Below are 21,513 nucleotides of genomic sequence, written 5' to 3' on the forward strand. Positions count from 1 at the left end.
CTGTGGACTGCCCGACCTGCTCAACCGACTTAGGACCATCCGACCTATTTAACCGACTGAGAACCAACTGACTGCAGACCAACCAAATGTGGTCTCGACCACAGACCAACCGACCTCGGTCCCGACTGTAGACCAACCAACTGTGGTCCCGACCACAGAACAACCGACTGTGGTCCCGACCACGGACCAACCGACCTCGGTCCCAACTGCAAACCAACCAACTGTGGTCCCGACCACAGAGCAACTGATCGGCTCTATTTACCTTATCTCCTTAGAAGGACAGACTGTCCTCTTGACAGACCTCCGCATCTGTCCATACTTCTTCCTCTTGACAGATCTCCGCGTCTGTCCATATCAATTCAATTTCAAGAGAAGGGAGAAAGGCAAACGCGAAGAACAAGAAAAAAAAAATTACACCGAATTTGTTAAAAGCCTAGTTCAAGTATTTTTTCGTATTCACAAATTAATGCTATTTTTACTAAGTAGAGAAAGTTTTGAGTAGAAATAATTATTTAGTAAATTGAGTAATATTTGTACTTAATTGTTGTTAGATACGATACTGGAATCGTGAAAATGGCTTTAGGAGTCAGGGTTACTGACGGTTTTGGCAAATTTCAGGTAAGTAAAAATTCATTTGCAACTACAATGCATAAATATATTATTTTGTGAGTTATTTATGTTTGATTGATAATATGTGAATATCAGAAAACTGTAATATGTGATTAATATTCTGTGATTATATGGTTTGAGCATGCGAGCTCCGTATATAAATTGGTTCCAACCTGTGAGCTCTGTATGCGATATGGTTGAGTCTGTAAACTTTATATTTGATGTTGAAGGAGTCTGTGAGCTCCAAAAATTGATGTGGTTTGAACCAGTGAGTTCAATAATATATGTATATTGTGAAATATGTTGCATTGCATTTTCATTAAGCATGCATATCATGCATTGAAATGAAATAAGATGGTTTTACTATGTTAGAACGCTGATTATACACCGAGGGCGGGAGAGGCGGCCTGGGAAGAAAGGACCTGGGGAAACCTGGTGTAGGCTACCTGGTGTAGGCCACCGTCTATTGTGACTTTACATACTATGCTTAAACAATGCATTCGGAAGAGGCGACCTGGGAAGAAGCGACCCGGGGAAACCTTACGAGGAAACCCGGTGTAGGCTACCTGGTGTAGGCCACAGTTTGATTTGAATATGTGGATATTGAGCTCTTTCCGGTGTATAGCAGTGTGTCTAGGGGCCCTGAAGAGTATTTCATAAATAAATTGATGATTTCAAACGAGAGCACATTCTGCATATTGAGAATTTTGAGATAAACTTCACATCATGCATAATTTCTACTTACGGAGATTTATAAATCTCACTCAGTTTATGCATTGTAGGTAATCCTGATGATATATGACTTGATGGTCAGACTGGAGTAGCCGTGGCGCTCTTACAGGCATTTTGAGTTACCGTGTACATAGATGACGACCTGTGGGCAGGACCGTGGCTTGTTTTGCTTCCGTTGTTCTATATTACGTCTATTTTAGAAGTTGTATGGTGTTGTTATAAATAGTATGTCGATTGTGTAGTTTATGATATGGTTTGAGATCCTTTTGGTGAATTTTGACAGACTACTGTTGAGTTATGTTATGTTTTGCTGAAATATATATACACATATATATAGCAGGTGAAAAAGTTGTTATATATGTAAGTAATTAAGAGGGATTATAGCATGTTTATCATTTACTTATATGTGAATTGGCATTAGTAGTATAGTGTAAGTGGGGTCGTGTCAGAGTGGTATCAGAGCACAGTTAGCTTTCTGTAGATTGTCTATGTACACGAGCTCAGAACTTGAGAGAGAGCCCGGCTACACCCAGTAAGTGTTTATTTAAATTTTGTTTATATTTATCATGAATTATATTGACTTTAGACTTTACTTGATAATGAATTGGTTGTTATTAAATGATTTTATTGAATGGCGATTGGTTTCCATGTTACATGCTCTTCTGTGTTTCAAAATTAATGAAGATGATATGTGGTAAAATTATTCCTACTATCGTACTTCTACATAATGCTACTGTTACTAAAATGCTATTGTTTGATCGCCGCCATTGAGCCGCTACTACAGAAGTGTGTGCTCGTGAGCATGTGTGATCGTGCATGTGTATTGAGGTACAGTACATGTGTGGTAGTAATGGTACTTGTGGGTTTAGGTCTGTGTTTAAAGTTTGGATAAAAACAGTTTTAATTATCTTATATATGGTATACTGTGAATAATACGAATGTGAAACGAATCGGGTACATGTTTAGTAGGCTAGAGTCAAGTTATTTCTTGTTCCTACATTATATGTACTATGAATTATATTGGCCATGTGGTGTAAGATGAGTGGTATTGTTGAATAGATATGGTGAGAGAACAAGGTGAAAGTAGTGGTATGGAAAGAATGCCTGGCAGACAACACCGATTGCTGGGGTTGATCGGGATGCTGTTATAGCTCGGCTGACAGACTTAGTTGAACGCCAGGCGCAACAGGTTCAACAACTTATTGAACAAAGAAATACGGACAACCTACGTACTGATGTGAATCAACGACAACCGCGAATAGAGCCTATTGAGTTGGTGTGCGAGCGATTCCGTAAACTGAATCCACCAATCTTTGAAGATGCTACCGATCCTTTGGCTGCTGAAGACTGGTTGAGAACCTTAAACAATATGTTCCAATATAGCATAATTCCAGATACAGAGAAGGTTTTGTGTGCTTCCTTCATGTTACGTGGTAGTGCGGGACACTGGTGGGACACAGTCAAAAGTATCGAAGATGTTGCTGTAATGACCTGGGAGAGGTTTAAGGAGATTTTCAGAAATAAATACTTCACTGCTCTAGTCAGAATCATGAAGATGAATGAATTCATACAGTTGAAACAGGGAAACGTGACTGTTACAGACTACCTCTGTAAATTTGAGTAGTTATCTAGGTTTTCGGAACACATGGTCAGTACTGAAGCATTAAAAGTGGAGAGATTCCTTGAAGGTTTGAGGCCTGAGCTTTATAGAGATGTGAGTATGGTGGGAACTCAAGGAATGACTTATGCACAAGTTGCAGAGAGAGCACAAACTGCTGAACAAGCTGAGATCCGAATAAAACATGCACAAGAGATGAGACGTCAGTTTCAACAACGGCAAGCACCACAGTGGGGCGGAAATAATAGAAAAAGGGCATGGCAACCTCAATCATCAGGACCATTCCAACCCCGACAAGGATAGAGACCTGAACAAGGAGGACCAGATAAACGTCCCAGGGTGGAGCAAAGAGGAGTACCACTACCGCCGCCGCCACCACCACGACCTCTGTGTCGAAATTGTGGTAAACCACATTTTGGGATCGTAACGAACCGAAAACTTGTTCTTCTTGCAGACAAAGGGGACATATGACTAGTATGTGTCTGAGAGCACAAAAGGACCAAGGGAAAGTACCAGCGCGAGTTTTTACGATGACAAAGAAAGATGCAGAAGAAAATCCAGTTGTCACCGGTAAGCTTTCTATCTTCGGTACTTTGACTTATGTGTTATTTGATTCTGGGGCTACACATTCTTTTGCATCCACTGAGTATGTGAGAAAACTGCGTAGAACACCTAACTTAACTGAGGCTAAATTCGATGCGATGATTCCTTTCGGTGATACAAAACAAACTAATCAGATACTGTGAGGATGTGTTATTCCTATAGAAGGTAGAGAATTATATGCTGATTTGATCGTGCTGGACATGAATGATTATGATGTGATATTGGGTATGGATTGGTTATCGAAATATGATGCTACAATCGACTGTTAAAACAAGAGTATTGTATTTCAGTGTGAGGGTGAAGAACCATTTTCTTTTATCGGGATGAAGAAGCGTTTCAAATTTCCTATAATATCAACTGTTAAGGCACAAAGATTACTGGAAAGTGGTTGTGAAGGCTATTTGATAAGTGTGATGGGTGTCGAGGGGAAACAGTGTCCTACTGTTGGTGATGTGTCAGTAGTGCGAGAATATCCTAAGGTATTTCCAGATGATCTTCCAGGACTACCACCAGATCGCGAAATTAAATTTGTGATTAAGCTACAACCTGGAGTGTCATCTCTTTCTAAATTACCATATCAAATGGCGCCGAATGAATTGAAAGAACTGAAAGTACAACGGCAAGAACTACTAGAAAAAGGTTTCATTCGTCCTAGTTTCTCACCTTGGGGAGCACCAGTCTTGTTTGTTCGAAAGAAAGATGGCACATTGAGGATGTGTATTGATTACCGAGAATTGAACAAAACCACGATCAGAAATATATATCCTTTACCCTTAATCGATGATTTGTTCGATCAGCTACAAGGTGCGACTATCTTTTCGAAGATTAATTTGCGATCTGGGTATCATCAACTGAAGATAAAGACATAAGACATTCCCAAAACAGCATTCAGTACGAGATACGGCCACTATGAATTTCTAGTAATGCCATTTGGACTGACAAATGCCCCAGCAACGTTTATGGATCTGATGAATCGGGTGTTCAAAGACTTTCTAGACAAGTTCGTTATTTTATTTATTGACGATATTTTGATTTATTCCAAGACTGAAGAAGAGCATGCGATGCATCTGAGAAATGTGTTAGAAGTTCTAAAAGAGAAACAGTTGTATGCAAAGTTCAAGAAATGTGAATTCTGGCTAGATCGAATTGTATTCTTGGGACATGTTATATCGGGAGCAGGAATTTCAGTTGACCCAAGTTGAAGCCATTAATAACTGGCCACAACCTACAAATCCATCAGAAGTGCGTAGTTTTCTCGGACTGGCAGGATATTACCGTAGATTTGTGGAAGGCTTCTTTAAAATTGCTTCTCCTTTGACACAATTGACTAGGAAGAATGTGACATATAAATGGACAAAATCATGTGAACAAAGCTTTCAAGAATTGAAATGACGATTGACATCAGCTTCTATCTTAGCAATCCCAACTGGGACTAGAGGTTTTAAAGTTTACAGTGATGCTTCGAAGAATGGTCTCGGGTGTGTATTGATGCAGAACGATAAAGCGATCGCTTATGCCTCCCGACAGTTGAAAGAGTATGAAAAGAACTACCCTACACATGATCTGGAGTTATCAGCCGTGGTGTTTGCACTCAAAATCTGGAGACATTACTTGTACGGTGAACGTTGCGAGATCTATACCGATCACAAAAGTCTGAATTATTTCTTCACTCAGAAAGAATTGAATATGAGACAACGAAGATGGTTAGAACTTGTGAAAGATTATGACTGTGTGATCAACTATCATCCTGGTAAAGCTAATGTTGTGGCAGACGCATTGAGTCGAAAATCAGTAGAAAGAGTGGCAGCTATGACTTTAATTCAAAAACCTGAACTCCTTGACCTACAGAAGATGAACATTGAACTTATTGAACCTGGGCTTGTAACAGCAAAACTTGCAGCTTTAACACTCAGACCGACATTGCTAGATCGAATTCACACAGGACAACAACATGACGAGTACTCTGCTAAGGTGAAGAAAGATATCACTTTAGGTGAACCCTCTTATTTCCAGTTGACAGAGAATGACGTACTCCGATACATGAACCGGTTATATGTCCCAGATACTGATAAAATTCGTGAAGATGTGATGGCTGAAGCACATTTGACACCTTATTCTGTACATCTAGGAGCCACTAAAATGTATAAGGATTTGAAATTGTATTATTGGTGGCCTGGTATGAAAAGGGACATTGCTCGATATGTACAACAGTGTTTGACTTGTCAGCATATCAAAGCAGAACATCAGAGACCAGCAAGAACTTTACAACCCTTGTTTATTCCAGAGTGGAAATGAGAGAATATTACAATGGATTTTGTTACAGAGTTTCCCAAGACAGTCAAGGGTTATAATGCAGTCTGGGTAATTGTTGATAGATTGACTAAATCAGCTCATTTTCTACCGATCTGCACTACATATTCTATGAATCGTTATGCTTAGATATATATACAAGAAATTTTTAGACTTCACGGTGTACCCCTCACTATCATTTTAGACAAAGACCCCAGATTTTTATCTAATTTCTGGAGGAGTTTGCATAAAGCATTAGGGACTCAGTTATCTTTCAGCACTGCGTACCATCCACAAACAGATAGACAATCAGAGAGAACGATACAAATTCTGGAAGATATGCTTAGAGCTTTTGTGTTAGATTTCCAAGGTCAGTGGAGCAAATTCTTGCCTTTGATTGAGTTTTCTTACAATAACAGTTATCAGTCTACTATCGCAATGGCACCATATGAAGCACTGTATGATAGAAAGTGTCGATCTCCATTACATTAGGATGAAGTTGGGGAACAAAAACTTTTGGGTCCAAATTTGATTCGAGAAATGAGTGAAACTGTAGTGCAAATTCGGGAAAGAATGAAAGTTGCTCAAAGCCGAAAAAAGAATTATGCTGATAAAAGAAGAAGAAAACTAGAGTTTGAAGTGGGTGATCAGGTATTTCTAAAAGTTTCTCCAATGAAAGGGGTAATGCGGTTCGGAAAGAAAGGAAAGCTTAGTCCAAGATACGTGGGTCCATTCTCCATTACTAAAAGAATTGGTGAAGTGACCTACAGACTTGATTTGTCTACATCCATGTCTCAAATACACAACGTGTTTCATGTATCAGCATTAAGGAAGTACATAGCAATTCCATCACATGTTTTGAAAAGTGAACCTACAGAGCTAAAATCAGATCTAAGTTAAGAAGAAGTCCCGGTAGAAATTCTCATGAGAGAAGTGAAACAACTTAGAAATAAAGAGATTTCATTAGTTAAAGTACTATGAAGAAATCGGTCAGTAGAAGAAGCTACTTGGGAAAGAGATGATGAAATGAGATCTAAGTACCCAGAACTCTTCAGGTAAGTTAAATTTCGAGGACGAAATTTTTATAAGAAAAGGAAGATGTGATACCCGAGGTTCTCACTACTCATTGGCCAATACATATTTCACATTTTAGGTGCTAGTAAATTACTTATATATTAACTTGTTTATAATTTGGTATATGCTTTACCTGTTTATTAATAATAAGATATTAACATAATTTATCTTAGATTCTAGTAGGATACAAATATATTGGATAAATTATTTGAATATTAGTGGTGTAAATTAAATATAGATCACTTGAAAATTTATTATAGTAATTAAATAAAAAAGTAAAATAAATAGAATAATTAAATAACTAAATATAATAATAATAATAAATAATAATAATAATAATAATAAATAAATAAATAAATAAATAAAGTGAGGCGGTGGGGTGGGGTAATAATCCCCACCCCCCACCTCATCCATATCAATTCAATTTCAAGAGAATAGAGAAAGGCAAACGCGAAGAAGAAAAAAAAAAAAAAATCACGCCGAATCCGTTAAAAGCCTAGTTCAAGCATTTCTTGTGTTCACGAATTATTGCTATTTTTACTAAGTAGATGAAGTTTTGAGTAGAAATAATTATTTAGTAAATTGGGGTAATATTTGTAATTAATTGTTGTTAGATACGATACTAGAATCGTGAAAAGGGCTTTAGGAGTCGGGGTTATTGACGTTTTTGGCAAATTTCAGGTAAGTAGAAATTCATTTGCAACTACAATGCATAAATATATTATTTTGTGAGTTATTTATGTTTGATTGATAATATGTGAATATCATAAAACTGTAATATGTGATTAATATTCTGTGATTATGTAGTTTGAGCCTGCGAGCTTCGTATATAAATTGGTTCCAGCCTGTGAGCTCTGTATGCGATATGGTTGAGCATGTGAACTCTATATTTGATGTTGAAGGAGTCTGTGAATTTAAAAAATTGATGTGGTTTGAACCAGTGAGTTCAATAGTATATGTATATTGTGAAATATGTAGCATTGCATTTTCATTAAGCATGCATATCATGCATTGAAATGAAATAAGATGGTTTTACTATGTTAGACTGCTGATTATACACCGAGGGCGGGAGAGGCGACATGGGAAGAAGCGACTTGGGGAAACCTGGTGTAGGCTACCTGGTATAGGCCACCGTCTATTGTGACTTTACATACAATGCTTAAACAATGCATTCGGAAGAGGCGGCCTGGGAAGAAGCGACCCAGGGAAACCTAACGAGAAAATCCGGTGTAGGCCACCGTTTGATTTGAATATATGGATATTGAGCTCTTTCCGGTGTTTAGCAATGTGTCTAGGGCCCTGAAGAGTATTTCATAAATAAATTGGTGATTTCAAACGAGTGCACATTCTTCATATTGAGAATTTTAGATAAACTTCACATCATGCATAATTTCTACTTACGTAGATTTATAAATCTCACTCAGTTTATGTATTGTAGGTAATCCTGATGATATATGACTTGATGGTCATACTGGAGTAGCCGTGACGCTCTTACAGGCATTTTGAGTTACCGTGTACATAGATGACGACCTGTGGGCAGGACCGTGGCTTGTTTTGCTTTTGTTGTTCTATATTACGTCTATTTTAGAAGTTGTATGGTGTTGTTATAAATAGTATGTCGATTGTGTAGTTTCTGATATGGTTTGAGATCCTTTTGGTGAATGTTGACAGGCTACTGTTGAGTTATGTTATGTTTTGCTGAAAAATATATATATATATATAGCAGGTGAACAGGTTGTTATATATGTAAGTAATTAAGAGGGATTATAGCATGTTTATCGTTTACTTATATGTGAATTGGCGTTAGTAGTATAGTGTAAGTGGGGTCGTGTCAACATTCTTTTTAATTTAGCAACCAGTTTTTCTTAATTATGATAGTATAATCAGGAGCAACACTAAAACCACATTGGAACCACCTAATATCACACGGTTGACCAATAGATTTACGAGTTTACTAGGTCTTGTCAATGCTTATGCAAGCAAATTAATCAAAAAAATACACACAAGATGAAATGAACTTATAAACCAAAAACCATACCTTTCCCGTGGCTCTGATACCAAGAAGATGAGAAGTAACTTCAGGAGTGGCAAGTCATCTGGAGAAACAACGACCAAATGATGTAGAAGCAGAGTTTGCAGCTGACTTCTTAGGGGTTGTAACTACAAAAGGAAAGTGACAGTTCATGCCACCGATAACATTATACTAAATATCAGGAAGGAGGATTACCTGTAGCAGGATTGGAGCCGGTCACCATAACATCCTCAGTATCTGAGGTAGGGGCAGTCTCGTCATCTGAGTGTTCATCAACTTATTTTGCCAAATAAGTAATTGGGCTCTCCAGTAGCAGTCGATCACCAATATCCGCCCACCAGTCCTTAAAGGATGGGGTGAATATAGGCTGAAGCTGGTAGGGAAAGTATGCCAACGCTTCCATTTCCAACTTATAGGAACGCCATGGTAGGTCGGCGGAGGGGATGTCGGAGTAGACTTTGATAGGCGGTGGAAAAAGATACCTAGCAGAGGGAATGTCTTAGGTGAGGCCGAATTTTCGGGCTAGGAATTAGGTTTGGTAAGCTTTGTACATAAAGAATTATAACGCAAAGTGGAAGAGCAACCTATTATTAAGGACCGAGCTGCAAAATATTTATTCCAACAAACACTGGAGCGGAGGCTTTGGGCAAGATTACCGTCCCTCAACCCGAGGAACCAGGAGGGACCACAACTGTTGTCGGATAAAGGGCAGAAGAACTCATATAGTCTTATTAAGGAATGCAAAAAAGGAGTGGACAATGAAATGACAATTGCCAATAGACAACAGGCCAGAGATGAGTAAGTTTCCCCAAGGATGAAGAGGGACATGACAGACTTAGGTTGGCTTGGCTTGTGGATTTATGAACTCATGGATATAAAGTCTCGCTCATAAGTCCAGAAACCATAGAAGGCCAACCACGTGAGGATCCTTACCAGGGGACTTCACCATCTTACTAAGCAAGTCATTTATAGCCCGATAAGGAAATCTTAAGAAGTAAGAAGCCAATTTATGGTATGCAGAATCAACTCCATTTTCTTAACTACCCCTTTTGAAGAAAAACATACAAAATATTTGTTGAACCATAAAAAATAAAGCATTATTTTCAAAAGGCTCAACATCAACGATTAAAGTGTTTTTAGTCATGAATTGATTTAAAATGGTCTTGTTATTGTATGGCTTGGGGAATTCAAGAGGGGCGAACATCTCAAAAACCATAAGTGGGGGTTCTAAGTCTTTCATAGGTAACCCAAAAATTACAATGACATCTAGGATTGTGAGGCTCAAAATTTCGAAAGGGAAAATAAACGCATTTAGTTTGAAATCTCAAAAGTAAAGCAAAGCCTTTATGAGTTCATTGTCACGGGGAAGTTGGTAAGCACACAGTGAGATCATGTCATGGATTCACAAATCCCTCCAACTACGGCCAAACTGAGGCTTTAATCTATCTACCTATTTGCTAAAACCAGTAGAGTTGGTCGGAATATGCGAAAATCTTGAAGGAAAAGAATCAATTTTTTGTCATAGTTGGGTGAGTGGGAGGTTACTTGCCTCAAGAATGAAGTCCTTCTAGGCCGTGGAGTCAACATCATCCTTCGCCAAAGGAATGAGTCATTGGCTGCCTACAGGAAGAAACCGTAGGGTAGATGGCGAATTGACCATCACCGGGATTGGTAGATTACTATTAAGGGGCTGCGGAAAAGTGGATGAGCGAGGTGTTAAGCCGTGGGATGGAGAGTTTCTGCTGGATGGTGGTGACTTGTTGGATGCCATGGAAATCTTGGGAAAGATGAACAAGGAGAAGTTGAGAGAGAGAAGAGGCACGATGAAGTAACTTCCCAAGAACCCTAAAATGAGCTGTTTTAGGTAGAATAATGCGAGTTATGGGAGAGAATGTGTGAGGAGTTGAGAGGACTTGAGAGTGAAGTGAGGTGATATTTTCTTTCCCACCTTTGGAAGCATGTCGCATCACATTATATCCAAAAATAGGATGAATTAAGGAATTAATTTTTATCTTATTTTTAGAGGAGGCAATATGTTGTGCCCGAAAAATTGTGATGGTGAAAAGGCCCGAGAAAAAGTCCACATGGGGATAGAACAACAGCCGCCGAAGAGGCCCACATGTGGGGGAGTTGGTGGCCCACGGTTTTGAGCCAGTTGAGGGTGGCGGAAGAAGAAGCCCAGATAATTGTGAAAAAAATTCGTTGACTTACGAAAGTTTGGAAGAGTGAAACGACTGCAGAAAAAATATGATGGAGAAAGGGCAATTAAGAACAACTTAGGAGTTACCTAAGGAAGATTAATGACGAATGGTTAATACGAAATTACTTCCATTAATGATTAAAATGGTTGATTAATGAGGAAGCTCAAATGAGTGATCTTTGAGAAATGAATAAATCATAAATTAATGAAAGGGAGTTTAAGCATTCCAAATCGAGCTATAACAAGAAAGAGACGGATGATAACAAAAGAAGGTCCCAACCAATCTAAAATTTTCAAATTTTTATCTTTAATTTTTAATATTTTACATTTCTTACAATTTACCTTTCTACAAGTTTATCAGGTTTTTTTTTTAATTTTTTCTTTAAATTTCGCTTGTACTTTTTATTTTTTTCAGTTCAATAAAATTTTATTTTTAAGCTTTTTTCTTTTCATTTCTATCGCGAATTTCCTGCTAATATCATTTTTGCAAATACAAAAGATTACCGATGAACTTTTTAGAGTATCCTAGAGAATCCTTAACCGTTCTTCGACAAATTTCATCAAACCTCGTAAGATCCCATATATACGAATATCCGTATATAACGAATTCTTTAGCCTCCATTAGAGTGATGCGATGCCCATGAAGTAGGTGGTTAATACCATGCATATTCTATACGAAAACAAATTTCAATTGTAGAAATGAGAAGTTGGGATAAAATAAAAATAATAATAATAATAATAATAATAATAATAAAAGATAAAAAATGTTTAAGTGCAAACTATCATAAACAAATAACTAGTACAATAAAAAATAAATAAAATTACGCTGAAGATTAAGACCAAAAAAATTTGTGTACAAAAATATTCAGCTCCAACTTGTCATTTGAATAACTTAATTTATATAAAAAAAAAAAAAAAACATATAAAATTGTGGATGTCACATGCCACACGCTAGTAAACAAATAAAAAATGAATAATGATATTCAACATGCATCAATCATTATGGATTCAAACCATTTCATTACTACAATTGGAAAAGAGATCTATCCTATAATAGTTTTTTAATCTCCTCTCTCCCTCTCTCTCTCTCTAACAACTCCAACTAAACTTGTTTAGGAATAAACACCTGCTTGAATAACTCGTTCCAAATTGAATTGATTATTTAATGATAATAATATAATTAGACAATAATAAAGAAACTAATCCAACAACCATATGGGATAAGCACGAATGACGTGAACACAGCCGCTCCTTCTCATCTGGCGGGCCCATACATACATATATATAATATACTCTCTCAATTCCGTCGCAAATGATCTATTTTATTTTATTTTTTTTTATTTTTTGCAAAAGATGAATTTTTTCAATTTCCGATAACTTTATCAATTTAATTAAATTAATTTTACGGATAGAATTTACTCAAAACTTCTATATTTCTATTGCTCTTTTCAATTAACATAATATATTTTTTTTATGTATCTTTAAAACTCTTTATTTTTTATTTATTTATATTATATAAAATTTTATTATCTATAAATAAAATCATATTGTATATATTTTTTTTAGATATAATTCTTAAATTTTTTAAAATATCAATAATATTATTTATATAAAAATAATAAATTAATATTATATGGTATTATTAATAAACTGATTAACGTTATTTAAAAAATTGTATTCCTGAAAAAAAAAAAAAAAAATTCTCGATGTAGACGAAGTATATATATACACATGTATAAAATAATTAATTTATAAATAATAATACTACTATATTGATAGAGGCGCCCACAGTCCCAAACCGGATTGTCCAAAACCACGTAACACTGGCCGCCTGTTTTGGCAATCCACCCGGCAGGCGGTTTTCCAGAAAACCGGGAGAGGGTGGAGGTAGGCCCCCTTCACGGGCTCCGCAATACGCGGCGACTCGGGAGCAGCTCCGTGGCATCCACGCGCAGGTTATTGGGCTTTTGGTTTCTGAGTCGAGTGTGTCCACTCGCGGAGATGGCGCGCGGGTAGAGGGAGTATTGATGATTTTGAGACCCGGTTTTGTAACGAAAACGCAGCTGGGTTTGACATTGGGAGGAAGACGACAAAGGCGACCATGGAATAGAATAGATTAATTAATTAATAAGGAGTGAGAATACAGTATATCAAAACCATTAAATCAATCCAATACGATGCAATAATACACTGTACTAATAGTCTAATAGTATACCTACCCCCCCCTCCCTAATTCCATGAATCTGGCTAACATAACAATTAACAAATACCACTACTTGGAAAACAAAAACAACTGCGTGTCCACCCCTTGTTTCTGCTTTCTGCTAAATCAACAGCCCCCGGATTATTTTTTTATTATTGATATATATATATATATATATTTACGTACAGCTACACAACCCATTCCCAAATTTCAATTGATTTTAGATTGTGTTGGATTTTGGAACGTTTGTGAGAATTTCTTCTTCTGGTTCGAGAGAGAGAAAGAACATAATTATTTATTGAGATAATGCGGTTGAGTTGCAGTGGGTGCCGTGTGCTGCGGAAAGGCTGCAGTGATGACTGCAGCATAAGGCCTTGTTTGGAGTGGATCAAATCGGCGGAGTCTCAGGCCAACGCCACCGTCTTCCTCGCCAAGTTCTATGGCCGCGCCGGCTTGACCAACCTCATCAATGCCGGACCCCCCCACCTTCGCCCAGGTTGGTTTATTTGTTTGTTTGTTTGTTTGTTTGATTGTTTCTGCTTCTCTAAATGTCTGTCTGTCGTGCTAGCCAAACGCGGTCTTAATTATGAATCCATTTTCATTCCTGATTAATTTTGCAGCTATCTTCAAGTCTTTGCTGTACGAGGCGTGCGGGCGGATCGTCAATCCGATATACGGTTCTGTGGGGCTGATGTGGTCCAGAAACTGGGACCTCTGCCAGGCCGCCGTGGAGGCCGTGCTGAGTGGGGCGGAGATAACTCCGATGGCCACCGACGCCGCCGCCGAGGCCAAGATCGGGAAAGCCTACGACATACGCCACGTCAACAAGCAGCAGGAGGATAACTTGCTGCTGCATCGGGTCCGGTCCCGGGGCAGGTTCAAGAGGTCTGGACCCAAGCCCAAACCGGGTCGGGTCTGTGTAGCGGAAGACGACAGTAGTCATAGTCATAGTCATTGTCGAGATGAGGCGGCGAACCGGTCGCCCAGTCACGGTTCGTCGTTGAGCCACCAGTCGGAACCGGCAGCGGGTCCTGCCGTGGACCGGGCGAGCGAGAGCCTGGGCTCCGCCGAGACCGCCGAGCCGGAAGCGAGCGTGGACGCCGGCGAGGAGATCGAGCTGGATCTGACTCTCAGCTTGGAGCCGCCGGTTAAGCACTGTGCAAAGCCCAAGGCTAATTGATGAGCCTTGCATGAATTCTTGATTTCTTGGTTGGTTGGTGGGTTAATTTTTGGACTTTTTCGGACTAATTACTATATATATTTATAATCCTTGGTTTTTAATTTTCTTTTTTTTTTTTTTTTTTTTGCTATATAGAGAGAGAGCTGTACAATGATAAATGCCTTTAATTTTGATCAATATGTACATGAATGAACAGAAAATCTGTAATAGAGGAGGGAAGAGATAGTAGGAGAAATGATAGAGTTGAGTTGGCAGGGCAATGGGCACATTGGTATTGTGCTGAATATAATGTGAATGACTTCGATTTCGATTTGAATGTGTCTCGGTTACTTGCTGTTTGTTAGGAACGATTGCCAGCAATAATGAAAACAAAAATTGAATATATAATATACGTACAATTCATAATTATTATAAATAAAATACAATAAATTATTCTAAAATACGGTCTAAGATATCCAAAAATGAGGATAAATAGAAGAAGAGAGAAAAGGAGGAAGGAAGAATTGGTTCTGAATGAATAACAAACGGTAAACAAATAATTTTAATTATTTTTTGGGTTTTATAGTTGAAAAACTAAATAGTGATGTGAATGTAATAAATCTATTATGATAATTGATTCATAGATTGAAAATGTCTTTAAAAAAGAACACAGTTGTGTTATGATGATCGAGCTGGCTGGCCTTTTTTGTCAATGTACGTACCTGCAATTTGATCCTGCTTCTAACTTAGGGTTGATGAACATGGTAATGTTGATCATCTCTTTCTTTGAATTCACCCTCACCGTGTGCTTTGTCTCTTATGTTGACGACGAAGACACCTGGGAGGATCCCAACCCCTCTTTCTTGACCTGCAGGCCTTTGACGCTGTTCACCCGGTGGAGGACCGTCATCGTGCAGGCCGGCATTAGAGTGCAGCGTAAGTTTGATGACCTTCTCCGGGCAAGGCGGATAGTAGGCCATCCTCATCGCTTGCATCCCATCTTTAAACATGTCCGCCATTGTTGGCGCCTCCACCTCCAAGGCTTCTGTAATGACTAATGAGCCTTAATATTTTCACGATGTCAGCTTGGGACGACACATCTATTGTTGGAATGTAAATACAAGTCTCATATTGTAATTGTTTATGTGAATTTTTAACAATAAAAAATAAAATTAAAAATATATTTCGAAATTAAAATAAAAGAATCTCAAAGATATCAGATCTTTAAAACAAATTATATAAAGAATTAGAAAATACACTAAAAACTGAGAAATTTAAAATAAGTGATCTCCAATAAGATTTTTTGTGTGATGATCGAAGATCCTTTTTTCATCATCCATTAGTTAGTTAAATAAAGTCTCACTTAAATCGTCCAAAATCGTCTCTGAGTCGGTTACCCAAGGTCGTGTACTAAACTATTTTTGGTTACCTTGTTCACACGAATGTCAGTTATCTTTATCACTACAAAAAAATAGTATATTTGTAACGAAATTCTGTCTCTAAAGTTCACGTAGCTAACGCAGTTTCATCCCTAATTCCGTCTCTAATATCATTAGTAATGGAAAAAGTAGATTTATGAACGAAAAAACCTCGTTACAAAAATAATATTTTCTTGTTGTAGTGTTAGGAAACCTTCTGCCGACACATAGTAAACCAAAATCACAACCGACCAACCAACGGTTTCAATAAGTTCTTTCATAACCACCCGACTCAGTACTCAAATTCGGATGGGCCCCCTTATCTGATGTGCCGACCAAACGAGTTTGATGGTATGTTGGGTTCATTAAGTCGGACCTACCAAAATTCACTCATGGTCCACTACTGGCCCACACTCTTTCCTTATCTTGGGCCAAAGCTCTAATTTTTTAGAAATTTGTTCTCAACAACTTCCCCCCTCTCCTGACTTCCGAACGTCATACCTTGACCGTCATGAGATAGGATGTTTGGAAGTCTAAAACTCAACGCAACAGTGTAATCATTACGCCGTTTCGAGTCCAATCACAGAGTTTTACCAAAATATTTTCCTTCACAACAACTCACTTCCTCTTCGTCATTTGCTGAATCCAGTCTTTCATCTTCCTCAACACGAATCACTTCTCATTTGCTTGCGCTTTATTTTCTATGGTGAACCAGTACGTTCCCGCTCTTCGATAGTTCCAACTCCGAAACGCCCTTCATTTCATCCAGAATACTTACCCCTACCATTCATCCATAATGTACCACTACTGAAGATGCATCCCGAATGCGGAAGATTCTCGAACAAGGAACCCCCCTCGCCATCCGAAATGCTGCTTTCAACCCAACTCACCTCCTAGATATTATCAAAACCATCTCAATGACCCCAAAGGTAGCTTTCGCACCTGGCACTCCAGGCTACTACCCACTTCCAGGAACAATGGAAGCGCCAAGGGATTGATAAGGTCATTCTTCTCTCCACTAAGGCACTTCACCTCCATGACAAAGTCCTATTAGGCGTGGCAGCTTTCTGGAGCTAAGAAATTTGTGTCTTCCTTCGACCTGCAAATTCTCTGAGCTCAACATTGATGGATATAGCTATGATCTCTCACTTTCCAATCGTGGGTGAAGATCCGATGATCGGCTTCCTTGACGGCCAAGAGCCTACTTCAGACCATGCTGGTTGGTCAGTGTCCAACCTACAAGACAGATGATGGACAAATTTCATAACCGACTTCCAAGGAGCATCGGACACCCTTGTAACCGACCAAGAAAACACCCCTTTCATATTGTTCTGATTGTACAGGTACGTCATCCTATCCTTCTCCAAATGTATTCTTCATTCTCATGTGGACCTAGCCATCCACATTATTTTTTGTTGGTTCTTTTCAATCAGGACGCTTTTTCTTGCTAACCATTTTTAGGGCCTGTCCCGAGTTAGTGCCCGACTTTCTAATGCCAAAAAAATAAATACAGCCGCCTCGGGCCCCTTTTGGTTTATTAAGCTTTGGCTTTGCCTATACTTCCCAACCGATTCTTATGGTTGCCCACCCATAAACCCAAGACCCGAATGTTCGTTTAGCCTGACCCTTGTTTCCATGTCCCCAAAATAATCCAACCTCAAATATTCTGACCCTAATATTCAATAATTTTTTATGGCCGAAGCAACTTCTGCTTTTACGTTTATGAAAGCCTTGTACAATATGCCACCGAACTTTTCTGGTCATACCCTGATCCTTTACCTCATCCGACTTACCCTTTCTCCTGGGACTCAGCCCTGAAACCTCGATCCTTGTTTCCCAAAAAAAGAATGGACAAGAAAGGGAACAAATATTTCTACACTTATAATCACCAACCTCAATTCCTGGTGCGCCAATTCGCTACCGCCAAGGTATTCCTGGTCCCCTTGCCCAACTACATTTGATCACATAGAGCCCCGACGGGAGAGTGATTCCCGAACTTATCGAACCTTACCTGACTCAGATCTCCAACTACATCATCTCCAACTCCTACCTTTCATTCAAAACCGAACCCCAAATTGTCGAACCTTTCCGTGAATGGTGATCGATTTCATGGGCCCTGTTGGTCCATTCATCCGACCAAATGCTTCCGACTCTTCTGCCGACACCAGCCTTAGCTCTGGCATTGGCTTCCCCGACACCGGCTTGTCGGAAAAGACAGACAGCTGCCCCCGAGGTCGGCCCCAGTGTGCCAAAGAAGAAGATAGCCCAACCAAAGCCGACGCCATCCCCACCAATAGACCATCAAACAGTAGAAGATTACCTAGTCTCCCTGCCTGTTGACACACATTGGATGCCGCCCCACATACGAAGTGGCTTCAATAAGTCCAAAATTTAAATTATAATTGTATGTTAGTTTTTATTTTGCAATAACATAAAACGTCTGCACATTTGGCCCACCATTGCCTCCACAACAGCCCTAACAAACGGCTGCAACAATTCAACCAACCGACCCTGAACCACCGGTAACAACTTTACTCTTTTTCTTTGTAAAGTCTTCAATAATTTAGATATTCCGTTCTCACAATTCAATTTTTTTGGGTACTGGCACCGGAACCACCTCATGGTCTTTCCCAAGGAGAATCGCCGATGATCAGTTGGTCACAGAAACCGACCGGAGGCAGACTCCTCCTCCACTTATATTATCTATTATATTAATACGTGTATATTGTATTTTATAATATAATACTCCTTCCGATTAAGCTAATAATGCCATAATGCATGTGCACATAAACTAAAAAATAATACTCACTTCCCCTGAAATTAGTCTTATTTTCTTTTCTTTTTTTTTGTTGTCCCAAAAAATTAATATAGTTTTTCTTTTAAAGTAATAATTAACTAGTCATTCAAATAAAAATTTAACTATATTTTATAATTACTAGCACACATATTTTTATGAGGCGTTTGATATAGAGAATAAAATTGCAGATAAATGAGAGTACGATAGAGAATTAGAATTAATTCTTTTGTTTGATAAAAATGAAAATTCAATTGAAAAATGTAAAAAATGCAGGTATTTGGATGAATCGATCAAGAATAAATTATTAATCGGGCAATAAAAAATTTTAATGAGTAAGAATTCATAAAAAAAAATATTTAAATAATAAATTAGATACGATGTCTTTTTTGTAAGATTAAATTTTAGTATAATATTTTAAAAAGATATTAAAAAATTAAATATTTGAATAATAAATTAAATGTGATATTTTATAAAATTGAAATAATATAATTTAATAAATATAAAAATTAAATAATACAAAAAATAAAAATAAAAATAAAAATATTGCATCAATATACAATTATATGAATTTCTCTAAATATCACAGAGAAATGAAACCAGAGAATGATTCTCTTGTTAAACCAAACAAGATAAATGAGACAATTTTCATTTCTTTGTACCAAACACACCCTTAGGGTTTGTTTGATAGTTAGACTTGAGTTTTAAATAATAAAATTTTAATTTAGATAACCATTTGATGTAATATAAATAACTATTGATATGATATTTGGAATGTTAAATTAATTTTTTGTTAAATATAAAAAATAAAAATAATAAGTAACTGATTTGATATTTTAGAATGAAAAATACTAATGAATAGTATGATTTGAATTTGAATTTTATTTCTTTCAATAGAATAATAAAAAAAAATTATGTATTTGAGTTTTTAAATTTTTATAATTATTTGATGTAATATAAACGGAAATTGTAATTAAATACTTGTTTTTTTTTTTTTTATTTTGAAGTTTAAATTCAATTTCAAGAAGATTTTGTAGACACTGCACTCTCTACTTTTTAAAATCTTTTACATTTTACTTCCCACTGAACTCAACTTTCTAATTTTGCCATTGTCAATCAATTCTAATTACAATTACAACCACTATGTGTTAGGTTTTCTTCGTACGAAAGAGTAATCGAAAGACAATTTTGTGATCAATTTTGAATCCAAATCTCATTTGTACGAGAGGTAAATGGGTAAGGCGAAGGTTCGATTCTAAACTATGATGTTCTTTTGGTACGATAATTTTGTGCATTGATCACGGTGGTGTTATGAGCAGTCACGGCGGAGGATCGCCCTTTGCTAAACCTACCCATAGTTAGCATGTATCTCCCCGGGTCATACTTGAGTATCACATAGTAGACCCCCACCTCAACTCTATATTCCAACTCAGTGAAAATATAGTGCATGGGTACTCTTCGATGCAGCGGGGACGAGATGACGTGACATACTACGATCACGTACAAAAGTGCTACCCTTCGTACCAGACAACTACCAATATCTAATCATATTTTTTCTTAGAATATTGTTTTGAAATATATATATATATATATACATCTGCCTATATCGTAAACTATCGGATCAGGTATTACTTAGATATGAAACTTGCAGACCTTATTGGTTGTGATATTGATCTTACGGCGGGAACGAAATCAAAGAATATATAGACTTGTAGAGAGACTCTCTATTCGCGCAAAGAGTTCATTTTCGTTATCCACTATAAGAACATTTCAAAAATTCGTAAGGGATTCAGAAGTCGAGGAGTACCTGCCAAACTGACGAAGAGAATCGATTTTTTGTCTTTCTCTATCACCAAGTATAGACCTTGGAAGCTTTCCATTCCAGCTGGTTCTTACTATCTTTATAGGTATAGATGGATAGTAAGGGAAGATCGAATCTTTTTTTTTTAATTATTTCTTTCCTGTTCAAAGAAGAAGTCATTTTGTTAAGCATATACACACTTTATATGAGAAATGATATAGAGATAGAGGTTGTCTAACAAGAACATAAGATCTTGCCTCGGACAAATCACATATTGGGCACTAGCTGAGCTATCCCGACCGTTCCGTGGCATCCCACCCTCATTTTATGGGATAACTGGGGTCTAGGTCAATTAAAGGGACAAAGAGGGATTCAAAAGTTTTCTCCAAGTCCTGTAAGTTTTTGAAAGACGACTTTCTAAATCTCAGTATGAGGAATACTATGTATTTTGAATCATTCAAATAGGGCTCCACCATCTTCTAATTACAGAAAGAAATATTGAAAGAATTATGAGGCTTTCCCCTTATGATGATATCAAAAGGGAAGCTTCTCTCAGACGTAGCCAAACAAAGTGAGAACCATTCGACCGAGGTCGAGATCGACATCAGTTTATAGCACATGTGTTGCAGTGAAAGATTTTGAGTCCACCATAAAATCTCAGGGCTCAACCCTGGACAGGCGGTGAAAACTACCAAGCTAGAGTACGGTAGGCGTAGAGGGAATGTCCGGTGGAGCGGGACATATGGAAAGAGCCTAACTGCTCTTTTAGTTATTTTAGTGAACTTGTGTCCATATGATTTTATGATTGTTTTCCAACTCTGGACTTTCCCTTACGTCAATAAGTGAGAGAACTCTCATCGGTAGTGAGAGAGCTATGGGTATGGTTCACGAACAGTTATAACACTTGCCTCTTCAATCAAATCTCAACGATTTAGTAGTTGAGATCGATAGTATAACATCCTTACAGCTAGGAATTCCCAA

General features: G+C 37.7%; 2 protein-coding genes across 2 annotated transcripts; both read left to right on the plus strand.

Moving 5' to 3' along the window:
- The first annotated feature begins 573 nt into the window (after positions 1 to 573).
- Positions 574 to 2,965, plus strand: LOC127242023 (uncharacterized). The gene is made up of 2 exons (XM_051261357.1): positions 574 to 618; positions 2,453 to 2,965. The coding sequence occupies exons 1-2, from the start codon at positions 574 to 576 to the stop codon at positions 2,963 to 2,965; spliced, it is 558 nt and encodes a 185-aa protein (XP_051117314.1).
- A 10,582-nt stretch (positions 2,966 to 13,547) lies between these two features.
- Positions 13,548 to 14,883, plus strand: LOC127242364 (LOB domain-containing protein 40-like). Its single transcript, XM_051261877.1, has 2 exons — positions 13,548 to 13,856; positions 13,981 to 14,883. The coding sequence occupies exons 1-2, from the start codon at positions 13,667 to 13,669 to the stop codon at positions 14,538 to 14,540; spliced, it is 750 nt and encodes a 249-aa protein (XP_051117834.1). The 5' UTR covers positions 13,548 to 13,666; the 3' UTR covers positions 14,541 to 14,883.
- Positions 14,884 to 21,513: the final 6,630 nt, after the last annotated feature.

The sequence above is a fragment of the Andrographis paniculata genome, unplaced genomic scaffold (assembly GCF_009805555.1).
Source record: "Andrographis paniculata isolate CXL003 unplaced genomic scaffold, ASM980555v1 Contig86END, whole genome shotgun sequence".
Classification (NCBI taxonomy): Eukaryota; Viridiplantae; Streptophyta; class Magnoliopsida; order Lamiales; family Acanthaceae; genus Andrographis; species Andrographis paniculata.